The sequence below is a fragment of the Geotrypetes seraphini genome, chromosome 13 (assembly GCF_902459505.1).
Source record: "Geotrypetes seraphini chromosome 13, aGeoSer1.1, whole genome shotgun sequence".
NCBI lineage: Eukaryota > Metazoa > Chordata > Amphibia > Gymnophiona > Dermophiidae > Geotrypetes > Geotrypetes seraphini.
This window is the reverse complement of record NC_047096.1, coordinates 16,348,119-16,366,724: the sequence shown is the minus strand read 5'-3', so window position 1 is coordinate 16,366,724 and position 18,606 is coordinate 16,348,119. Positions and strand designations below refer to the sequence as shown.

Below are 18,606 nucleotides of genomic sequence, written 5' to 3'. Positions count from 1 at the left end.
GTACATCACTGCTGCCGCCCAGGAGCTGAGGTACACAGGGAGGGGGGAGTTCCCGGGCCACGGACAGGAGAGGGTTGCAGGAAATGCCAGATCCAGGGGCAGAAGGAGAGGAGGCAAGATAAAGCATGTGTTGTGGCGGTGGTAGTTTGGGAAGGCCTACCCAACATAACAGGTCTGGCTACGCTACCATTCAGCCCATCTGCTGGTCTTTTACCTGCATGCCGATCACAGCGTAGATGAAAAACAGCATCACAATCAAGAGAGCCACATAAGGCAGAGCCTGAAACGCAAAGCAAATACTTAACATCACATTGGGCTCAATGTCTCTCAGTGCCCCAAAGAGATTCTGGATGTGCCACAGGAGATTCCAGAATTTTATTTTTTTCCAAATTCCCTCCATAAGAATACACTAGAATAGATGACACGTATGTCACGGACGCAAGAGTCTGTCAATGTTATGAGCGTCTGTGTGCTTAAGGATACCACCGCCTAGGCAAGCATCATTCTTTGACGTGATTGGTCCTTGAAAACTAACGGCATGTAATTTTTGTCTTATTTTTTATGCAGCAGTTATCCTAACTTGAGCAACAAAGCCGTCGAGGCTTTGTTACCGTTTGGATCTTCTTATCTTTGCAAACCTGGATTTTTCAGCTCTGACAGAAATTAAATTTGAAAAAAAAAAAAAAAAAGAGAACGACTGCAGATGGTGGATGACAAAATGCGTGTTTGCTTGTTGACTATCGAGCCGGATTTTGAGCTAAACTGCACTGAAAAACAAGCTCATCCATCGCATGGATTAGCCATTCTATTCTATCTACTTTAGTTAAAGAACTTTAAATAAATAACTCTCAAATTTAACTTTTTGTTGGTTTTGCAATTTTATAGTTTCAATTATTATTATGAAACTTTTTTTATTGGTAAATAGAATAACAACTCACAACCACAGAATACAGAGGATTGTAACAGTTACAAGAAAAGTCAAAGGAGGGCACCTCCCCCCCAAAGAGGACTGGACTCTGATGTCCTCTCAGGGAACGAAGAAACCCAAACACCCCCCCACTTTATAGTTTCAATTATAATGCGCCGTGAAAAACATTTGCTCCGTTTAGTGTGCCGGAGCTAAAAAAGTTTCAGAGACACTGCTCTATATGGTGCCTAAAAAATCAGCCCCAAATAGAGCGGCACAAAGCACGGTTCTATAAATGTTAGGCACACTTTACAGAATCACACTTAGCGCAGCCTAAATGACCTTAGGCTTCACTAGGCATCCTGACTTTTAGGCGCACCGTATTTCTTGGCCAAAATACCTGCATCTAAGTTAGGTGCCTGCAATATATGTCAATTACGGAGTACTAATGGTCAATTATTGGCACTGATTAAGTGTATTAAATAATTAAATTAGGCACCTACATTGGCTAGGCGCTAGAGAATGACACAGGGACAAATTGTCCCCGTCCCAGAAGGATCTCTCTATCCCTGTCCAATTCCTGCAAGCTCCGTCCTCATCTGCACAAGCCTCAAACGCTTTAAAATCCTAAGTAGCAACATTCTAGAGCTCAGATTGTGATGTCATAATGCCTCATTCCACCAATGCCTAAGCTCTGTCCTCATCTGCACAAGCCTCAAACACTTTAAAATCATAAGTAGCAACATTCTAGAGCTCCGATTGTGATGTCATAATGCCTCATTCCGCCAATGCCTAAGCTCTGTCCTCATCTGCACAAGCCTCAAATACTTTAAAATCCTAAGTAGCAACATTCTAGAGCTCAGATTGTGATGTCATAATGCCTCATTCCACCAATGCCTAAGCTCCGTCCTCATCTGCACAAGCCTCAAACACTTTAATATCATAAGTAGCAACATTCTAGAGCTCAGATTGTGATGTCATAATGCCTCATTCCGCCAATGCCTAAGCTCTGTCCTCATCTGCACAAGCCTCAAATACTTTAAAATCCTAAGTAGCAACATTCTAGAGCTCAGATTGTGATGTCATAATGCCTCATTCCACCAATGCCTAAGCTCCGTCCTCATCTGCACAAGCCTCAAACACTTTAATATCATAAGTAGCAACATTCTAGAGCTCAGATTGTGATGTCATAATGCCTCATTCCACCAATGCCTAAGCTCCGTCCTCATCTGCACAAGCCTCAAACACTTTAATATCATAAGTAGCAACATTCTAGAGCTCAGATTGTGATATCATAATGCCTCATTCCACCAATGCCTAAGCTCCGTCCTCATCTGCACAAGCCTCAAACACTTTAAAATCCTAAGTAGCAACATTCTAGAGCTCAGATTGTGATGTCATAATGCCTCATTCCACCAATGGCTAAGCTCCGTCCTCATCTGCACAAGCCTCAAACATTTCAAAATCATAAGTAGCAACATTCTAGAGCTCAGATTTTGATGTCATAATGCCTCATTCCACCAATGCCTAAGCTCCGCCCTCATCTGCACAAGCCTCAAACATTTCAAAATCCTAAGTAGCAACATTCTAGAGCTCAGATTGTGATGTCATAAAGCCTCATTCCACCAATGCCTAAGCTCCGTCCTCATCTGCACAAGCCTCAAATACTTTAAAATCATACGTGTTCAAGACCTGTGTGGTTAAGGCAGAGCTTCCCAGTAATGAAGGGCAAAATAATCCCCAGGAAGCAGCAGTTCAAGGATTGTCTGTGGGAAGATGAACCCTGTGCAGTGTTACTATGACTGTATCTAGGGAACCGAATTAATCAGGATGACATGTGTGATAGGGAGAAAGTCGAATGATGACTTTTCCCGCTGCACAGTCTGTCCACCCATGGGAGTATCGTCTTTGGTCTCCCGTGTCTCCCCAGTTTTACAGGTTGCACTTAGTCTCGCTCAACTAACCTGAAAGGATTTGATGAAAGTCCACAAGAGGGTCCGGACGCCTTCTCCTCGACTCAGCAACTTTACCAGCCTCATGACACGGAAAAGTCGGAAGAAGGTGATGGAAATCCGGGCATTGTCCTCCGCGTCCTGCGCAAAAACGGGGAAGCAGATTTGTTTCCCTATATATAACATTAGTATATCAGAAGATGGCAACTCTGGAGGAGCAAATGGGTCTTTTACAGTCCATGAGTCACACACAAAATTATTTTCCCATTTACCAGCACATTATATGAGACTAGTATTTTAGCCCGTTACATTAATGGGTGCTAGAATATATATCTGTGTGTCTTTATTTCTGTCTCTCTCTCTCCCTCCCACTGTCTGTCTCTCTCCCTGGCCCCGTTTGTCTGTCTGTCTTTCTGTGTCTCTCCCTGCCCTTGTGTCTTTCTTCTTTTCTTTCTATCTATCTGTCTCTCTCCCTGCCTCCTATGCAGCAGCATTTCTCTCCCAACACTTCCCTGTGCAGCAGCCATAGTAGCATTCCCCCCCCCTCCATATCCCTCCCCTCCCACACCACTTCCCTGTGCAGCAGCATTTCCCCTACCCCCCCTTTCCCTTCCCGGGTCTGGCCTTACCGCCCCCCCCTTCCCTTCCTGCGGTCCCGCAAACCTTCCGATTCCAGCAGTGTCTGCAGCACTCTACACACTGCTGCTTCAGGGCCTTCTACTGCCCAGCAAATCATGGCAGTAGAAGGCCCCGAAGCAGAGTGTGTAGAGTGCTGCAGACGCTGCTTGAATCGGAAGGTTTCAGGACCCGCAGCCCTTGCCGGACCCAAAGCGAGCTCTGGGGGTTTTTGGTTTTTTTTTTTTACGCGGGCCCAGCCAGAGCAGGAGGAGAAGCCTGGGAGGCAGGAATTAAAGTCTGTTCCAGCCCCCGCTGACGTCACCCTGGCCAGTTCACATCCTTCAGACGGCAAGGGCCGCCGAGGCCGACAGGCTCTGCGCCGCCGCGTGCATGCGCACTCCTACCTGCGGGTCCCTACAGTGCATGGAAAACGGGAGCATGCATGTGGGAGTGCGCATGCACGCTTAGGGCTTTATTATATTAGATACTTTATTCTAGTGTACCTATGTAAGATGCACCTTCATTCAAGTGATTTAGCCATATTTTCAAAGGAGCTATGTAAATATCAATCTGATGGTATCGTGTTTCCCCCAAAATAAGACCAGGTCTTATATTAATTTTGGCTCTAAAAAAACACATTAGGGCTTATTTTCGGGAGATGTCTTATTATTTTTCTTGAACAACAATCATCTCTCCCTTCCTCTCCTCTTTCCTTTTTTCCCTCCCCACCCCATGTGCAGCATCTTTCCTACCCTTTCACCCATCCCCTTGTGCAGCAGAACCCCACCGACTCTCCCACCATGAGACTGACATACCATACCTCTGAGGCCTCCAAAAACAGCAGCGCCGGCAGTGATCTGAATGGGCTGTTTCGCAGCCTTCCCTGTGGGGGCTTTCCCTCTGACACATCACTGATGATGTCATCAGTGACACGGCAGAGGGAAGGCCCTGGTGGGGAAGACCGCGAAGGAGCTCGTTCAGACTTCTGCCGCCGCCGCTAATTTAGGAGGCCTTAGAGCGGAGGTATGTCAGGTCTCACCGGGGTGGGGGTCGCTGAATTGGCGAGTCTGATTTTTTTGGTGAATCGGGAAGCACTAGTGTTAGGGATGGAGTTGGGGAGTATCGGGGACCTTTGGGGGGGGTACGGGAATTGATCTTAACTAGGACTTATTTTTGGGGTAGGGATTATATTAGGAGCATCTTTAAAAATCATGCTAAGGCTTATTTTTGGGGAAACGGCACAATGGAGGTGTTGATTAACAATATGGGTATCATTCTCATATTATCAGGCCTTGCTCCCCCAACTCAACATACTTGAGTCACAAGTGCAGCATCTCTTGTATGTCTTTATTTCCTGAGTATGAATTGTTGCCTCCACCACTCATGATAACCATCTATAATGCATGTATTAAGTCCCCCTCCCCCCATGGAACGCCAAGAATCATAGCATATTCCAGGAAATTAATACCTTCACATACCATATTTGGGATACTCATTGCAGATCAGTAGGGGTAATGGGCTCAAGAGTCAAAATCTTTTTGCGCAGTCATGACATCATGCCTTAATTGTCATACTTGGGTTATGCTACGACAATATGGCATCTAGGTTGTCATAGCTTCAAGACAATTCAATAAGCAACTACTTGCATTCACTCAGGGTTCATGGAGTATTAGGTACCCTCAGTAAACCTTTAACTTTGCATTCCCCCCACATTAGGTCCACAGATGCTTCCCCCACTCTTGAATTTGATAATTAAACTCAACAGATATGGTCACTCCCATATCACCTCTCCTAAAATGATCCTCTAGAAATGGAAGTTTGTCCAGCTGTCAGAACCTGTTGTTTTGCTTTGACTGCATCTGCTTTCTGCCATCCTCCAGGACCTGTTATGATAGGCGACTGCCTAGTTTTCTTAATGGTTAACCTGCTCTTGCATGCACTTGGAACATATATATAAGGAATATATGATGGCCTTTAGCTCCAATATCTCTCTGAGCATTCAGGCCTTCCCTCTGGAATTGATACGGGACTCAAAATTCCCTTGCCCTAATTATAAATTAGATCAAGAAGAGACTTCAAGTTAGGGTGACCTTGAGGCAAGCCTCCATCTTTTCCCTCTCTCTATCTCTTTAAAAAAAATTTCCACTTTGTAGGATTGGTTATGACCTCATATTTGTGAGCTATTTCTAACAAACTCAAGAACCACCCCCCTGCTCCTCTGCTCTCCATGCAGTGTAGCCAACATACAGAATAGAGGGATGTGGGAAAGCCAGTTTAAGGATATACAGTCATAACCTCACCAGACTCAAGCGCTTTCTAAAACAATTAACAAGGCACACTGGAATCTCATGCTGAACTGATAATTACAGCGCTAGGGTTACAGCCACCACTCAGACAGTACAGTCCTCCGCTGGAAGCCAGGAGCGTCTGCAAAGAGAAGAGAAGCATCAGAGAATGAAGAGCCTTCCATCCAGTTGAGCAGAGAGTGGCGGAGAAACGGAGACAGAGAGGAAAAAGAGGGACTGGAAGACAGGGGATAGAAATAAAGAAGGGCAAAATGAGAAAAATGCTGACACATAGCTGAGAAAGTACATTGTTTTAGAGAGTGTAATGTAAGCATTTGAAGAATATTTTTCAAAAGCACTTCTATGGGTAAAGCCATGATTTAAAAGCAGAAATGGTCTTTCATAAAATTATGTAATGTGTAAATCTCTCATAAATAAGCCGGTGCTGAATTCCAGAGCGTGGGGGCAGAAACAGAGAAAATATTATTGAGCACAGTATTGATAATTTTTAGTGATGGGATTGTTAGCAGATTTTGATTAGATGACCGGAGAGTACGTTGAGAAGTGAGGGGTATTAGAAGTCTATTAATGGATTCAGGCTGCTCTGTTTGTCTAGTTTTGAAGGTTAACGGCAGTATTATATAGGTGATACGATGGGGGATGGGCAACCAGTGTGCTTTGACCATCAGCGGCGTTACATGGTCAAATTTTTTTGTGTTAAAGATAATTTTGATGGCGGTGTTTTGGATAATCTGAAGGTGTCAAATTTCCTTTCTTGTAATTCCCTTAAACAGGGCGTTGCCGTAATCTAAGCAAGCTTTTTATTAAAGAATGAGTGAGAATGTTAAGTAGTCTCCCACTTTCTGGTGTTTGAAAAAGATGGAGTTTCCAGGGCTATAAGGGCTGGTGCAGTGGCTTGGCAGTACCTACAACCAGCGTGAGTAGGCCCGGCTACCAACTGCCAGCAGGCGCACACCACAGTGGAAATGCAGAGCAGTTAGTATCCTGGAAAGAGGGCAAGGTACATCACACCCGTGAATACAAGTGGCAAAAATCTTACATCTATCTCACTCAGGATCACATCAATGATGCTGCCGACGACAATTAGGAAATCAAACACATTCCAGGGATCCCCGAAATAGCCCTGTAGGATGGAACACAAAGAAAGAGGAATGATCAGCAAAGAGAAAATGGTGCTGAGACCAACCAGTCACCGCTCCTCGGGGCAATGGGTCGGGGATGCTGTGGCTGTGGTGCTTTCAGTCCCTGGAGGGTAAGGTTATACTATACTGCAAAAACAAGGCAAATCTCATGGCCTTATTCAACTTGTTCTCCACTATGCAGGTGGGCTGACCTTAGATCTCTATGAATTTCTAATGCATTGTGAGGAGTTGTTAAAGGTTCCACAGACTGAAAGCAGTTCAGGAAGGAGCTGCATCCTACTTGCTTGGGCATAAACAATCACTGCTACAAAGAGCTACTAGTTATTAATCGCTTAGTATTACGATAGGCGATATATCAAAAATAATCAATCCACTTGATTTCACCAGGCCTATTAATCTTTGTAGAAAAGCTTCATGCTCCTCCCACATTCCTCGTGTTTTTGTGAAGCTTTTCTGCAATGGCATTCAGGATCTTCTAGAAGTACAGTAAACCCCCGCAAATTTGTGGTTTGCGATTCGCAGACTCAGCCATTCGCGGTAGTTTCTGACCGCTTCTTCTGGGAACTAAAGTCAGGCTACACCAATCAGGAGCTGCTTTGACGCGCCAGATAGTACATCAAAGCAGCTCCTGATTGGTGTAGCCTGACTTTAGTTCCCGGAAGAGGCGGTCAGAAAATACCGCGAATGACTGACCAATGAAAAAGCAACTTTCATTTTGAAGGTAGGCAATTTAGTCAGGATGTTACCAGCTGTGGAGAGTACGGGGTTTACCCTCAGGAAGATCCTGTCTTGCCTCCCGCAGGACATCAGCCTAGCTTACAGATCACGTCCTAGAGGTAGAGGACTGTTCTTTTTAATTTTTTTTTACAGCACCTGCCGCTCCCGCCTCTGATCTGCTCCTAAACCACATCCAATATTTGCGGTTTTTCGAAGTTCGCCGATGCTCCTGGAACGGAACCCCCGTGAATTTCAGGGGAGTACTGTACCGACTATGATTGCCTTTTCTCTATAGTGTTTATATGTATCCTGAAGTCCAGTGTTTCAATTATCACCTCTGTGGTCTCCACACCGCTGAAAATTGACTTCACTCTGTTTACTTCTTTTAAGACTGTTTTGTCATAGTCTTGATGTGTTATTTCCTCAGTCATTATATTATGTTAATATAGCATCTTTATTAAGCTTGTTATTTTATGGTCTCTTCTTACTACAGTCATTTGTATAGCATTCTTTGCTACCATCATGTGTTGCTCAGAGCACCTTGGTACTAAACTGAGTTATACATTTTTGTTATAAGTACAAGTAAAATCAAGGAAAGGAGCAAACAGCCAGGTCAGATGGCTCCATGAATGCTCGCTGCATGCCTCCTGAGTAGCTAAGATTCAGAATTCAGTTTACCAGACTAACTAATTCTTCCTGCCTTAGCCTCAGCCTCGTTCCTCAATTCCCTCATCTCCGTGAGCATTCCTCCTTTTGACTGGTGGAGGCCATACTCACTTTGGCTTTGAAGGCCATAAGCTTGACAATCATCTCCAGGGTGAAAAGGACAGTGAAGGTCACGTTGAGGATGTCGGAGATATGGGTGATCTCAGCAGATTGTTTGTAATGCTGGGAAGACAAAAAACCATGTCACATCGGGCATCGGAGGTCTTGGAAAGCAGAGGGCAAAGGGAGAAGCGAGAGGCTGGAAACTGCACAGGAGGAGAGAGATCTGGAGGGAAAGGGAGGATTGCAATAGCAGGAAGAGTATATGGACTGCCCCACTAGGGTCCTGTTAAATTAGGGGAGTCATGGTGTGGAACTGGAAAAATTCCACCTTAGAAATATACTTATTAATGTATCTAGAGTATGAAGTTAGGATTCTTCTGGAACTAGTAAGATCATTAACTGCATCTACTATGTAATGTATCTTTGCTGAATCTGCATTTCACTGCCCTTCTGGAGAGGAAAAATATAAGTCACTTGTATCTTGGGTAGTGACCAGTTTATAACCCTAATAAAAACCAGGCCTCTAGATCAGGGGTGTCAAAGTCCCTCCTTGAGGGCCGCAATCCAGTCGAGTTTTCAGGATTTCCCCAATGTATTTGCATGCACTGCTTTCATTATATGCTAATAGATCTCATGCATATTCATTGGGGAAATCCTGAAAACCCGACTGGATTGCGGCCCTCGAGGAGGGACTTTGACACCCCTGCTCTAGATGGTCAAAGGAGTGAAGGTAGGGTTACCATATGGCTCCAGAAAAAGGAGAACGGATTGAGACATCCAGATTTTACTTCCATTGCTTTCAATGGAAGTAAACCCAAATGTCTCAATCTGTCCTCCTTACTTCCATTGCTTTCAGTGGAAGTAAAACCTGGATGTCTCAATCCATCCTCCTTTTTCTGGAGTCATATATTAACCCTAGGTCAGGGGTAGGCAATTCCGGTCCTCGAGAGCTGGAGCCAGGTCAGGTTTTCAGGATATCCACAATGAATATGTATGAGATGGATTTGCATGCACTGCCTCCTTGAGATGCAAATCTATCTTATGCATATTTATTGTAGATATCCTGAAAACCTGACCTGGCTCTGGCTCTCAAGGACTGGAATTGCCTATCTCTGCCCTAGGTGAAGGAGAGTATCGTGGAAGAGTAAACTAACCTATGCACCTGTAGTAATAATGAATCTATTTTTATGTATTCATGTGATCCCTTTGTGTTTAAGATGCCAAATTCCCTATATAAGGGGCTGGCTTTTGTTCAGAGTTTAGAACAGTGGTTCCTAACCCTGTCCTGGAGGACCACCAGGCCAATTGGGTTTTCAGGCTAGCCCTAATGAATATGCATGAGAGCGATTTGCATATAATGGATGTGACAGGCATGCAAATCTGCTCCATGCATATTCATTAGGGCTAGCCTGAAAACCCGATTGGCCTGGTGGTCCTCCAGGACAGGGTTGGGAGCCACTGGTTTAGAACATACTATGTCTGCCTTTAAGACTTGTGTGTTCTCATTTATCGATATATTAATAAACAGTTGTTAAAACTGAGCACAAGCTGGTGCTTATTTCCACAATGGCACAGGGAAATTAACAAGCAACAGCAGAATTATGGCTTTGACCTTGGTTAGAGCCTTGTTTCCTTTGGTAGCGTTCAGCATCCTAGGTCTGATCTTGGGTTGATCTTACAGCGAAAGAAACTAGTGTATAGAGGGGGAATCTGGTCTTTAACAGGGCTAGTGACCTAACAGTGAGGTGAACAGCTCAGGGCTAATGTCCTAATGCTCCTCTTATGCAAAGATGGACTGGTTCGTACTGGAAAAGTTTAGTGGTGGTCGAGGCTTGGTCTGAATTGGAGACTGCCATCTTGTGGAGTAACTATAGTTTCAAGTTTCAAGTTTTATTTATATTTGATTAATCGCTTAATTAAAATTATATCTAAGCGAAGTACAGTGTATGAATAAACATAATACTAAAGTAGTAGGTAACATAAAATATTATAAAATTAACAAATTTATACTAAAATTTACTAACATAGTAAATAACATAAAATATTATAAAAATTAACTATTTATACATTAAGTAATAATATATAAAAAAAAAAAAAAGGGATAAAAGTTATAAGGTAAAAGTTCAATTGAAAATTTTTCCTAATTAATATATAATAGGCTAAAAGTTTATAAATGATGTAAAAAAAAAAAATAGTTACATGTAAGAGAAGCTCATAATTAATTCTAAAGCTAAACGTTATAAGCATCCTTGAATAAAAAACATTTTAAATTCTTTTTAAAAACAACATCCGGGTTGGTGCTGTCATACAAGACTGCTTTGCCTTAGATATGGTTTGGGGGACCTCCTAGAGTCATGGAATCACTGGCGTAGTACGGAGGGTACGGGGGGGGGGTCCGCCCCAGGTGCAGTCTTTGTAAAGGGTGCAGGTACCCGTTCTCTTCTCCATCCTCCCCTCCTTACCAACCCCGCCCCTTCCACGCAAGTGCACCTCTTCCTTTCCCTCATACGTCTTTAAGTTTTCCTGCACGAGCAGCATTGCGAAAATGCTGTCTGCGTCGATGTCACCTCTCTCTGATGTCACTTCCGGGCCCCACGCTTAGGACGTGACGTCACAGGGATAGCCAACACAACACGGGCAGCAAGTTTATGCTGTTGCTCTCGCCTGGAAAGTTAAAAAGGTACAGGGGAGCACGCGCACAGCAGGGGGGTCGGGAAGGAGCGGGGGGGGGCAAAGAAGAGGGTGGGGGAGGGGCACCACTTACCCTCGCTACACCATTGCAGGAATGATTCAGGGTAGGGGTGGGAGAATGCTAGATGAAGTGAAAGTGAACGTCCGGCCTCTTACCTGCATGCCCAGGCACACCGTGTTCAGCATGATTAGAAAGAACATCAGGTACTCAAAATAGGATGATGTCACCAAGTACCAAACCTTGTACTGATATGGGTTCTTGGGAATGTAGCGCCTGAGTGGACGAGCCTTCAGCGCATACTGGACACATTGGCGCTGGTGTGGGAGAGAGACAGGAGGGAGAGAGCCGGTAATGCAGAGACAGAGAGAGCATAGATGCAAAGCTCAACTTTCCTTCCCTCTCTAAAGGCAGGGACCCAACTGAGCCTCCAAAGACTCCCTAACTCTATAGCATCCTTTACAGGTTGTTGAAAGTCGTGAAGACTAGGGAGGGAAAAAAATCAAAATTCAAGAACTTTTTGTAGCACTATGTATATATAATGGGAAGCCTACAGACCTATCCTACAAAATCACTATGCCCTGAAAGTCGTTACATACGACAACTTCTGTATATCCCTGGTTTATAGGGTTACCTTGTGCCTCTCCACCAACCCTTCTTCAACTCCCCCCACCTCTCTTCTATTCCCTTCCTTCAACTCAGTGGTCTGCTGGAGGGGGCTCCGGAGACCCCAGGAAGCCTCCTGTTATATTGTTTTATGACACTAGAGTGGTCAAAACTCCTTGGTAGGAAATTGGTAGATCATTGCCTTGTACCTTTCCAGCTCCTCCAGATCGCCTGTATCCGGCCCTTCTCCACAACCCCTTATGACCTTTCTGTCCTCTCCACTCCCCCGATACCTGCACTGTCCCTCCCCCCTCTCTCATCCTTTTCGGTACCTGGTTCTTGTTCAGCTCACAATTCTTATATTCCTGCTCTCCTTGCTCCTGAAAAGTCACAATGACAAAACCCACGAAGATGTTCATCATGAAGAAAGCGATGAGGATGATGTAGATGATGAAGAAGACAGAGATCTCCACGTGGTGGTTGTAGATGGGCCCCATGTCTTCTTTGTGAGAGTCAATGGCCTTGTAAAGAATCCTGTAATGAAACAAAGTATGACAGAGATGACCATAAGGCCTATCTCATCTGACTATTTCTTTCCTGGTGCAGTGTCATAGACCCCAACCTCTGAAGGGTCCTCTCTGCCTAGCTAAGGCTTAAAAAAAAAAAAAAAAAAAAATCCTGTTACTGTTCTAAACTAAACTAAACTAAACCTTAGGTTTGTATACCGCATCTTCTCCGCAATCGTAGAGCTCGGCACGGTTTACAGGGCTAATATAGAAAGGAACTCCAAAGGAGGGTTATAGGATTAAGTGTAAAGAAGATATAGAGGGTTTTAGGGTGCCAGAGAGGGGGGGAAGTGTTACATTTTTGAGAAAAGCCAAGTTTTCATATGTTTATGGAAGAGTTGGAGGGAGCTCGAATTTCGGAGTGGGGATGTAAGGTTGTTCCAGAGCTCAGTGATTCTGAAGGGGAGGGATGTCCCTAGTTTTCCAGCATGGGATATAGGTACACAACAGATCCTCTGGATCCTATGCTTTTGATTTGAAAAGTCACCAGAGCTGTGATTCAGAAAGTGGCGTAGCAAGGGTAAGTGGCATCTGAGGCGGTAGCACCCCTCCCCGCTCCTTTCAGACCCCCCCCCCGTCACGCACATGTCCCCTTCCCTTCTGAAAAAAATGTGTATTTAAACATCAAATCCATCCTATAATTGAGGATGAGCTATTCTCATCTACTACATCCAGTAGCATAGCGAGGGTGAGAGGTGCCCGGGGCAGTGGTACCCCTCCCCCACACTCATCTCCGCTCCCCCCCACTCCTTCCCCGATCGCGCCCGCCGTGCGCACACCCTCTTCCCTTCCCTTCCCCCGTACCTCTAGTTGAAGTTGTTGCTCGTGGCGGTCAACAACGTTCTCCTCGCGAACCCGTCCGCTCTCCCTCCGACATCACTTCCTACGCGCGGCAACCAGAAGTGACATCAGCGGGAGAGCCAACAGGGTCACGAAGAGCACATGGATGACCGCCGCAAACAATAACTTCAACTATAGAGGTATAGGGGAAAGAAAGGGAAGGCGCACATGGAGGGGAAGGAATGGGAAGAGGCGGGGGGGGCGAGAGGAGGAGGGGTGCTGGTGCCCCCACCAACATGGCACCCAGGGCAGACCACCCTCCTTGCCCCCTCCTTTACTATGCCACTGACTACATCATGGCTGTAAACGGTCTAAAACTTTCACATACAAGTCAAAATCTACCTAGCAGGCATCAGGGTCTTTTTGGATAACAAGAACTAATCAGCTAGAGATTGCAAGACTCTCATTTTAGTAGTTCTGATGTACATATCTAACACCACTGCCCCACCTTTTACAAAACTGCAGAAACGGTTTTTAGCACAGGCCAATGCGCTGCTCCCGATGCTCACAGAACTCTCTCTCTTAAATTTCAGTTTATTATGTTTTTTAAAATCAAAATTACACACACGCAAATTCTGGATTACCAGATAATTGCTTGTCACCAGCAAAGAGCTCAGCCCACCAAATTTGCATTACTATTTGTATTCCTTGCTTGCTGGTGAACAGTTGGTGGGTGACGTGGGATCAGCCTGCAACGCTTGACCCTGATGAACTGAGTCAGCAAATGGCATGAGCCATGTCCAGATGTACTCACTGGGGCCAGCCCTCAAAGGTGGAGATGGTGAAGAGGGACAGCATGGCCGAAAGGACATTGTCAAAGTGGAAGTCGCTGTGAACCCATTCTCTTTGCTGGACCTGAGGCTCCGTGAGGTCACCGTCCTTGTACACGACGAACTGCCCTCTAAAACAGAACCAAAGGCATTAGGAGGTTCGAGGAGATGGAAGGTTGTGAGAATGCTCCAGGCCAGTGATCGCTGTCCAAACGTCATCTGAATTAATGGTAAGGTTCTGTCATATCTGTAAAACCGGCCTGCTCCCTTTGTATTACCAGATTCAATTACTGAGAAAGAAGAGTAAATCCTAGGAGCAGAACGCACTATTTCTGCAACAGCTGACCTTTCTGTTGGAGGAATCAGTACAGTGTCAGGATGAACACATTGGTATTAATTTAAACAACTGGTCATTTCTTCCAGGGATGTGCATGGAGAAAAAGATTGGGGTGTTTTGTTTTTTTTTTTAGATTTTTAGCCCTTGATTTTTTGAATGCTTCACATATTTGTGCAAATAAAATAGTTTAACATGTTAGAGCTTTTTTAGTTCGATGCCTCTTTTTTGCTGTTTATATGAAAAACAAGACTGCAAAACATGACATACAAATAGGATATACTTGGAATGACCTTACTGAAATGACCAGGATGGAACCTAACTACACCACATTCCGGAAGAAACTGAAAACTCATCTATTTGACACTTAATCACCTGTACCCTCTCCTCCCCCCTCCAACCCTCTCCCTACCCCCTCCTCTTCTCTTCTCCCATCCCTCCTCCCCCTTCTCCTTCCTCATCCTCCTCTTTAAGTTGCCTTGAGCCTACCTAGGTATGAGCGAGGCAAAAATGGAAGATTAGATTAGATATACAATATACACAGGAATTGTTGGAGGAGTTGGATTACTGTCAAGAGTTACTGCAATTAGAGTCGGATTGTAGAAAAGCTATCAACAGGATCCCAAAGCCATTTTAAGGTTGTATAAGACTTTGTTTTCTCCGCAGTTTGTAACTGTGGTAAAGGCAGAGTTCAGGGTTACCAGACGCCCGGATTTCCTCGGACATGTCGTCCTTTTGAAGACATGTTTCTCGGGGGAGTTCGGGGATTCCGGCAGGAGTGAGTGGGCATCCCTCTTGCCAGCTGACTTTGCGGATGCCCCCTCCCAACGCGATTTCTTTTCAAAACCCGGACAAAGTGTCGGGTTTTGAAAAGCCGTCTGGACTCCCGGACATATCCTCAAAAGGAGGGCATGACCGGGGAAATCCAGACTAGAGAATGACACGGTGACAAAATTCATCACCGTTCCCGTCCCCGCGGATAACCACGGGAAATAATCCCATGTCATTTTCTAGTGTCTATCTCAACCTCGGTCCTTCTACACCAGCATTCTTCAAAGCAAAGCTTGTAGGTCAGTGGTTGTGGCCATTCATACTCTGATTCTTATGTGAGCAAAGGATAATGAAGCCCTTGTGACATCACTGATGTGATTGGTTCTTAGGCACTGGTGGAATGAGGCATTATGACATCACAATATCTGCTCTGGATACCAGAGACTGTCATTCTGTAGTGTCTGTTTCAACCTCAGTCCTTCTACACCAGCATTCTTCAAAGCAAAGCTTGTGGGTCAGTGGTTGTGGCCATTCATACTCTGATTCTTTCCTCTCTCTTTAAAGAATGACATGAAGATGGTTTCCCGCGGTTATCCGCGGGGACGGGAACGGTGATGAATTTTGTCAGCGTGTCATTCTCTAATCCAGATGTCTGGGAACCCTAGCGCCTTAAAAGTCATCATAACCCCCATTTTCTCCAGCACTTCTAAGACCTTTCCAGAATAATGAGTGCTCCATTTGGGGAAATTCTGTGAGCTTTCCTCAGCAGGAATCTCTGAATCCTGGATATTCATCACTCACTATGCGACTCAGAAAGCAGGAAGCGTGCAGGGGGGGGGGGGGCTGCAAAAGTTCTTCCGAGGGATCATACCTGCATTCTTGTTCTGTCATCTTTGAGGTATCTGTGCAGCTAAAGAACTTTCCCTGAATTCAGAAAGAAAATTGTTCATCACAATCTGAGCACTGATATTCTTAGCAATTACAAATGGTTCATAGACAAAAGCGCTGAAGACAAAGGTGCGCGCCGACAACTGAGCGCAAGACGGAAGCGTGAACCGAAGAAAAAGTGTTTTTAGTGGCTCCGACGGGGGTTTTTGTTGGGGAAACCCCCCCACTTTACTTAATACAGATCGCGGCGGCATTGGGGGGTTGTAACCCCCCTCATTATACTGGAAACTTAACTGTTTCCCTGTTTTTTAGGGAAAAAGTAAAGTTTTCAGTAAAATGTGGGGGTTAGAACCCCCCCAAACCCCCCACAATGCCCCCACAACGCGGCGTGATCTTTATAAAGTAAAGTGGGGGGGGTTTCCCCCCCCCCACACCCACCGTCGTAGCCCTTTAAAACAGTTATTTTCTTCGGCGTGCGGCTCCGCGTTGTGCTCAGTTGTCTGCGCGCGCCTTTGTCCAGGCGCGCTTTTGACCTGACACCATTACAAATGACCCAGGTGCTGCCATCAGTGACGTAGTAAGGGGTAGGGTTGCCAGCTTTTACATTTGTAAAATCCAGTCCCCCTAGACCTGCCCCATTATGCCCCAGTCCTGCACCTAATCCCACTCTAGCCCCACCCCCTCTGTATGCTCAGGTCGAGCAGGAGGGCATCCGTGCATGTGCAGATGCCCTCTTGCCTGTCACAATTTAGGGGGGGAAGCTTTTCAAAACCCGGAAAAGCCGTCCGGACCCCCGGGCATGTCCTCAAAAGGGTGACATGTACAGGGAAATCCAGACATCTGGTAGCCTAGTGGGGAGGGGGGGCAGAATACCCTGGGTGCCATCTTAGTGGGGGGTGCTGGCACCTCTCCGCCCCCCCCCCCCCCATGCAATGCTCATGTCCTCCCTTCCCCACACCCCATGCTTCTTTAAATCTTTGCCACAAGCAACTACTCTGGCCCGCTGCTCGTGCCGGCCTGGCTGCCTCTGAAATCATTTCCGGGCTGCGGGGCCAGGAAGTGATGTCAGAGGGAAAGCCAATACCAGCGCGAGCAGAAAGGAGGTGCTCCTACCCTCGCTACGCCACTAGCTGCAGAAACAAGAATTAAACTCAGATTAACCACCTTGTATATTGCAACTCATTTCTAACACATAATTCTCCTGGTGTTCTACTACTGAGATCCCTACATGCACACAGATTTGCTAATGTATCTAATGTACCTTAATAATAATAATAATTTATTCTTGTATACCGCCAAAGCCATAATAGTTCGAGGCGGTTTACAATGAGAAGTACTGGACAATCAGAGAAAAAAATACAATACATATCATCAGAAATACATACAAGATAAAAGGATAAAAAATTAAAACAATAAATCATTATGTTACAAATCGATCAAACAACTGTGTTTTTACTAATTTTCTAAAAATAAAATAAGATGGAGCATGCGTAATAATATTACCCAGCCAGTCATTCATTTTACCTGCCCGAAATGCAAGAGTTCTATCCAGAAATCTTTTAAAGCGAAAAGCATTTACTGTTGAGCAAGCAAACATATGGATTCTGCGTTTAGGCTTATTAAAGCGGTCTAGAAAAAAAGTGAGAGACCAAGTACCCAGGAACTATATCAAATATTGATTTAAAACAGATACAGGAAAATTTAAACAAAACTCTTGCCTCCATTGGTAACCAATGTAGTTTTTGATAATAGGGAGTAATATGTTCCCATTTTTTCAAACCAAAAAATCAGCCGACCTGCTGAATTTTGAATAACTCGAAGTCTTTTCAGGGTTTTCTTATATGTACCCAAATAAATAATATTGCAATAGTCGAGCATACTTAAGATGGAGGACCGCACTATTTCAGTACTCAGATTTATATACATAGCTTTGCCAACCTGATGCACCTGCTCCAATTCTAATAACAGAGACCAACCCAAGGTCCCCCATGACCCCACTAAAAGCCCTCTCACCTTGAACAGCTGTACCCCAATGCAGGCAAACATGAACTGGAGGAGGGTGGTGACAAGTACAATGTTACCGATTGTTTTAATTGCCACAAACACGCACTGGACCACATGCTGTAGGAAAAAACAAGAGCCGATCAGCATCAGATATCACTGGGAAAGTCAACATGAGGAGCAAGGAGCTTGTAGTGAAAGAACGGCTATAAAGTCAGGGTCCTCCGGGGCCACTCTGACATGGTATCAACGTGAATGGGTCAAGACTATAACGCTGCGTGGTTTTGTGGCTTGCACTCTGTGGGCTGCATTCATGGATCAGATGAAATTAAGAAAATAAAAAACAGGACTCATCCCTGCTCACCTTAAAGAGATTCAGGGGCAGATGGTACCTGAATGTTAAAGCTCTCTTGAAGGCTGGAAATTCTCAGCCTTTCAATCTGTGTCTCTAGACTTCTTGGCTAAGCCATGTGTGCCTTTAATTTTGATTATCTGTCTTTTTAGGTTCATAGTCAGTGGCGCGCAAGACGCCAGCGCGCCGACAATCCAGCGCAAGACAGAAGCGCGCAGGGGAAAAAATAATTTTTAAAGAGCTCCGACGGGGGTTTGGGGTGGCAACCCCCCCCCCCCACTTTATTGGTTAGTGTTCGCGCTGCTGTTGGAGGGGGGTTCGGGGGGGGGTTGGAAACCTCTATTATAGAGAAAACAAAACTTTTTCTGATTTTTTTCGG

General features: G+C 45.1%; 1 protein-coding gene across 2 annotated transcripts in view; it reads right to left on the bottom strand.

Moving 5' to 3' along the window:
* CACNA1S (calcium voltage-gated channel subunit alpha1 S) overlaps nucleotides 1-18,606 on the bottom strand; it is a 112,579-nt gene that overhangs the window by 26,277 nt on the left and 67,696 nt on the right. Inside the window, exons 22-31 of one of the 2 annotated variants that reach the window (XM_033918420.1) lie at nucleotides 17,888-17,995; nucleotides 15,858-15,910; nucleotides 13,866-14,012; nucleotides 12,038-12,239; nucleotides 11,258-11,416; nucleotides 8,420-8,530; nucleotides 6,823-6,906; nucleotides 5,845-5,904; nucleotides 2,872-3,000; nucleotides 215-280 (exon numbers count right to left, since the gene is read on the bottom strand). In XM_033918420.1, coding sequence (XP_033774311.1) covers nucleotides 215-280; nucleotides 2,872-3,000; nucleotides 5,845-5,904; nucleotides 6,823-6,906; nucleotides 8,420-8,530; nucleotides 11,258-11,416; nucleotides 12,038-12,239; nucleotides 13,866-14,012; nucleotides 15,858-15,910; nucleotides 17,888-17,995 — 1,119 coding nt within the window. The remainder of the gene's footprint in view (nucleotides 1-214; nucleotides 281-2,871; nucleotides 3,001-5,844; nucleotides 5,905-6,822; nucleotides 6,907-8,419; nucleotides 8,531-11,257; nucleotides 11,417-12,037; nucleotides 12,240-13,865; nucleotides 14,013-15,857; nucleotides 15,911-17,887; nucleotides 17,996-18,606) is intronic. The other variant, XM_033918421.1, reaches the window with a different exon arrangement.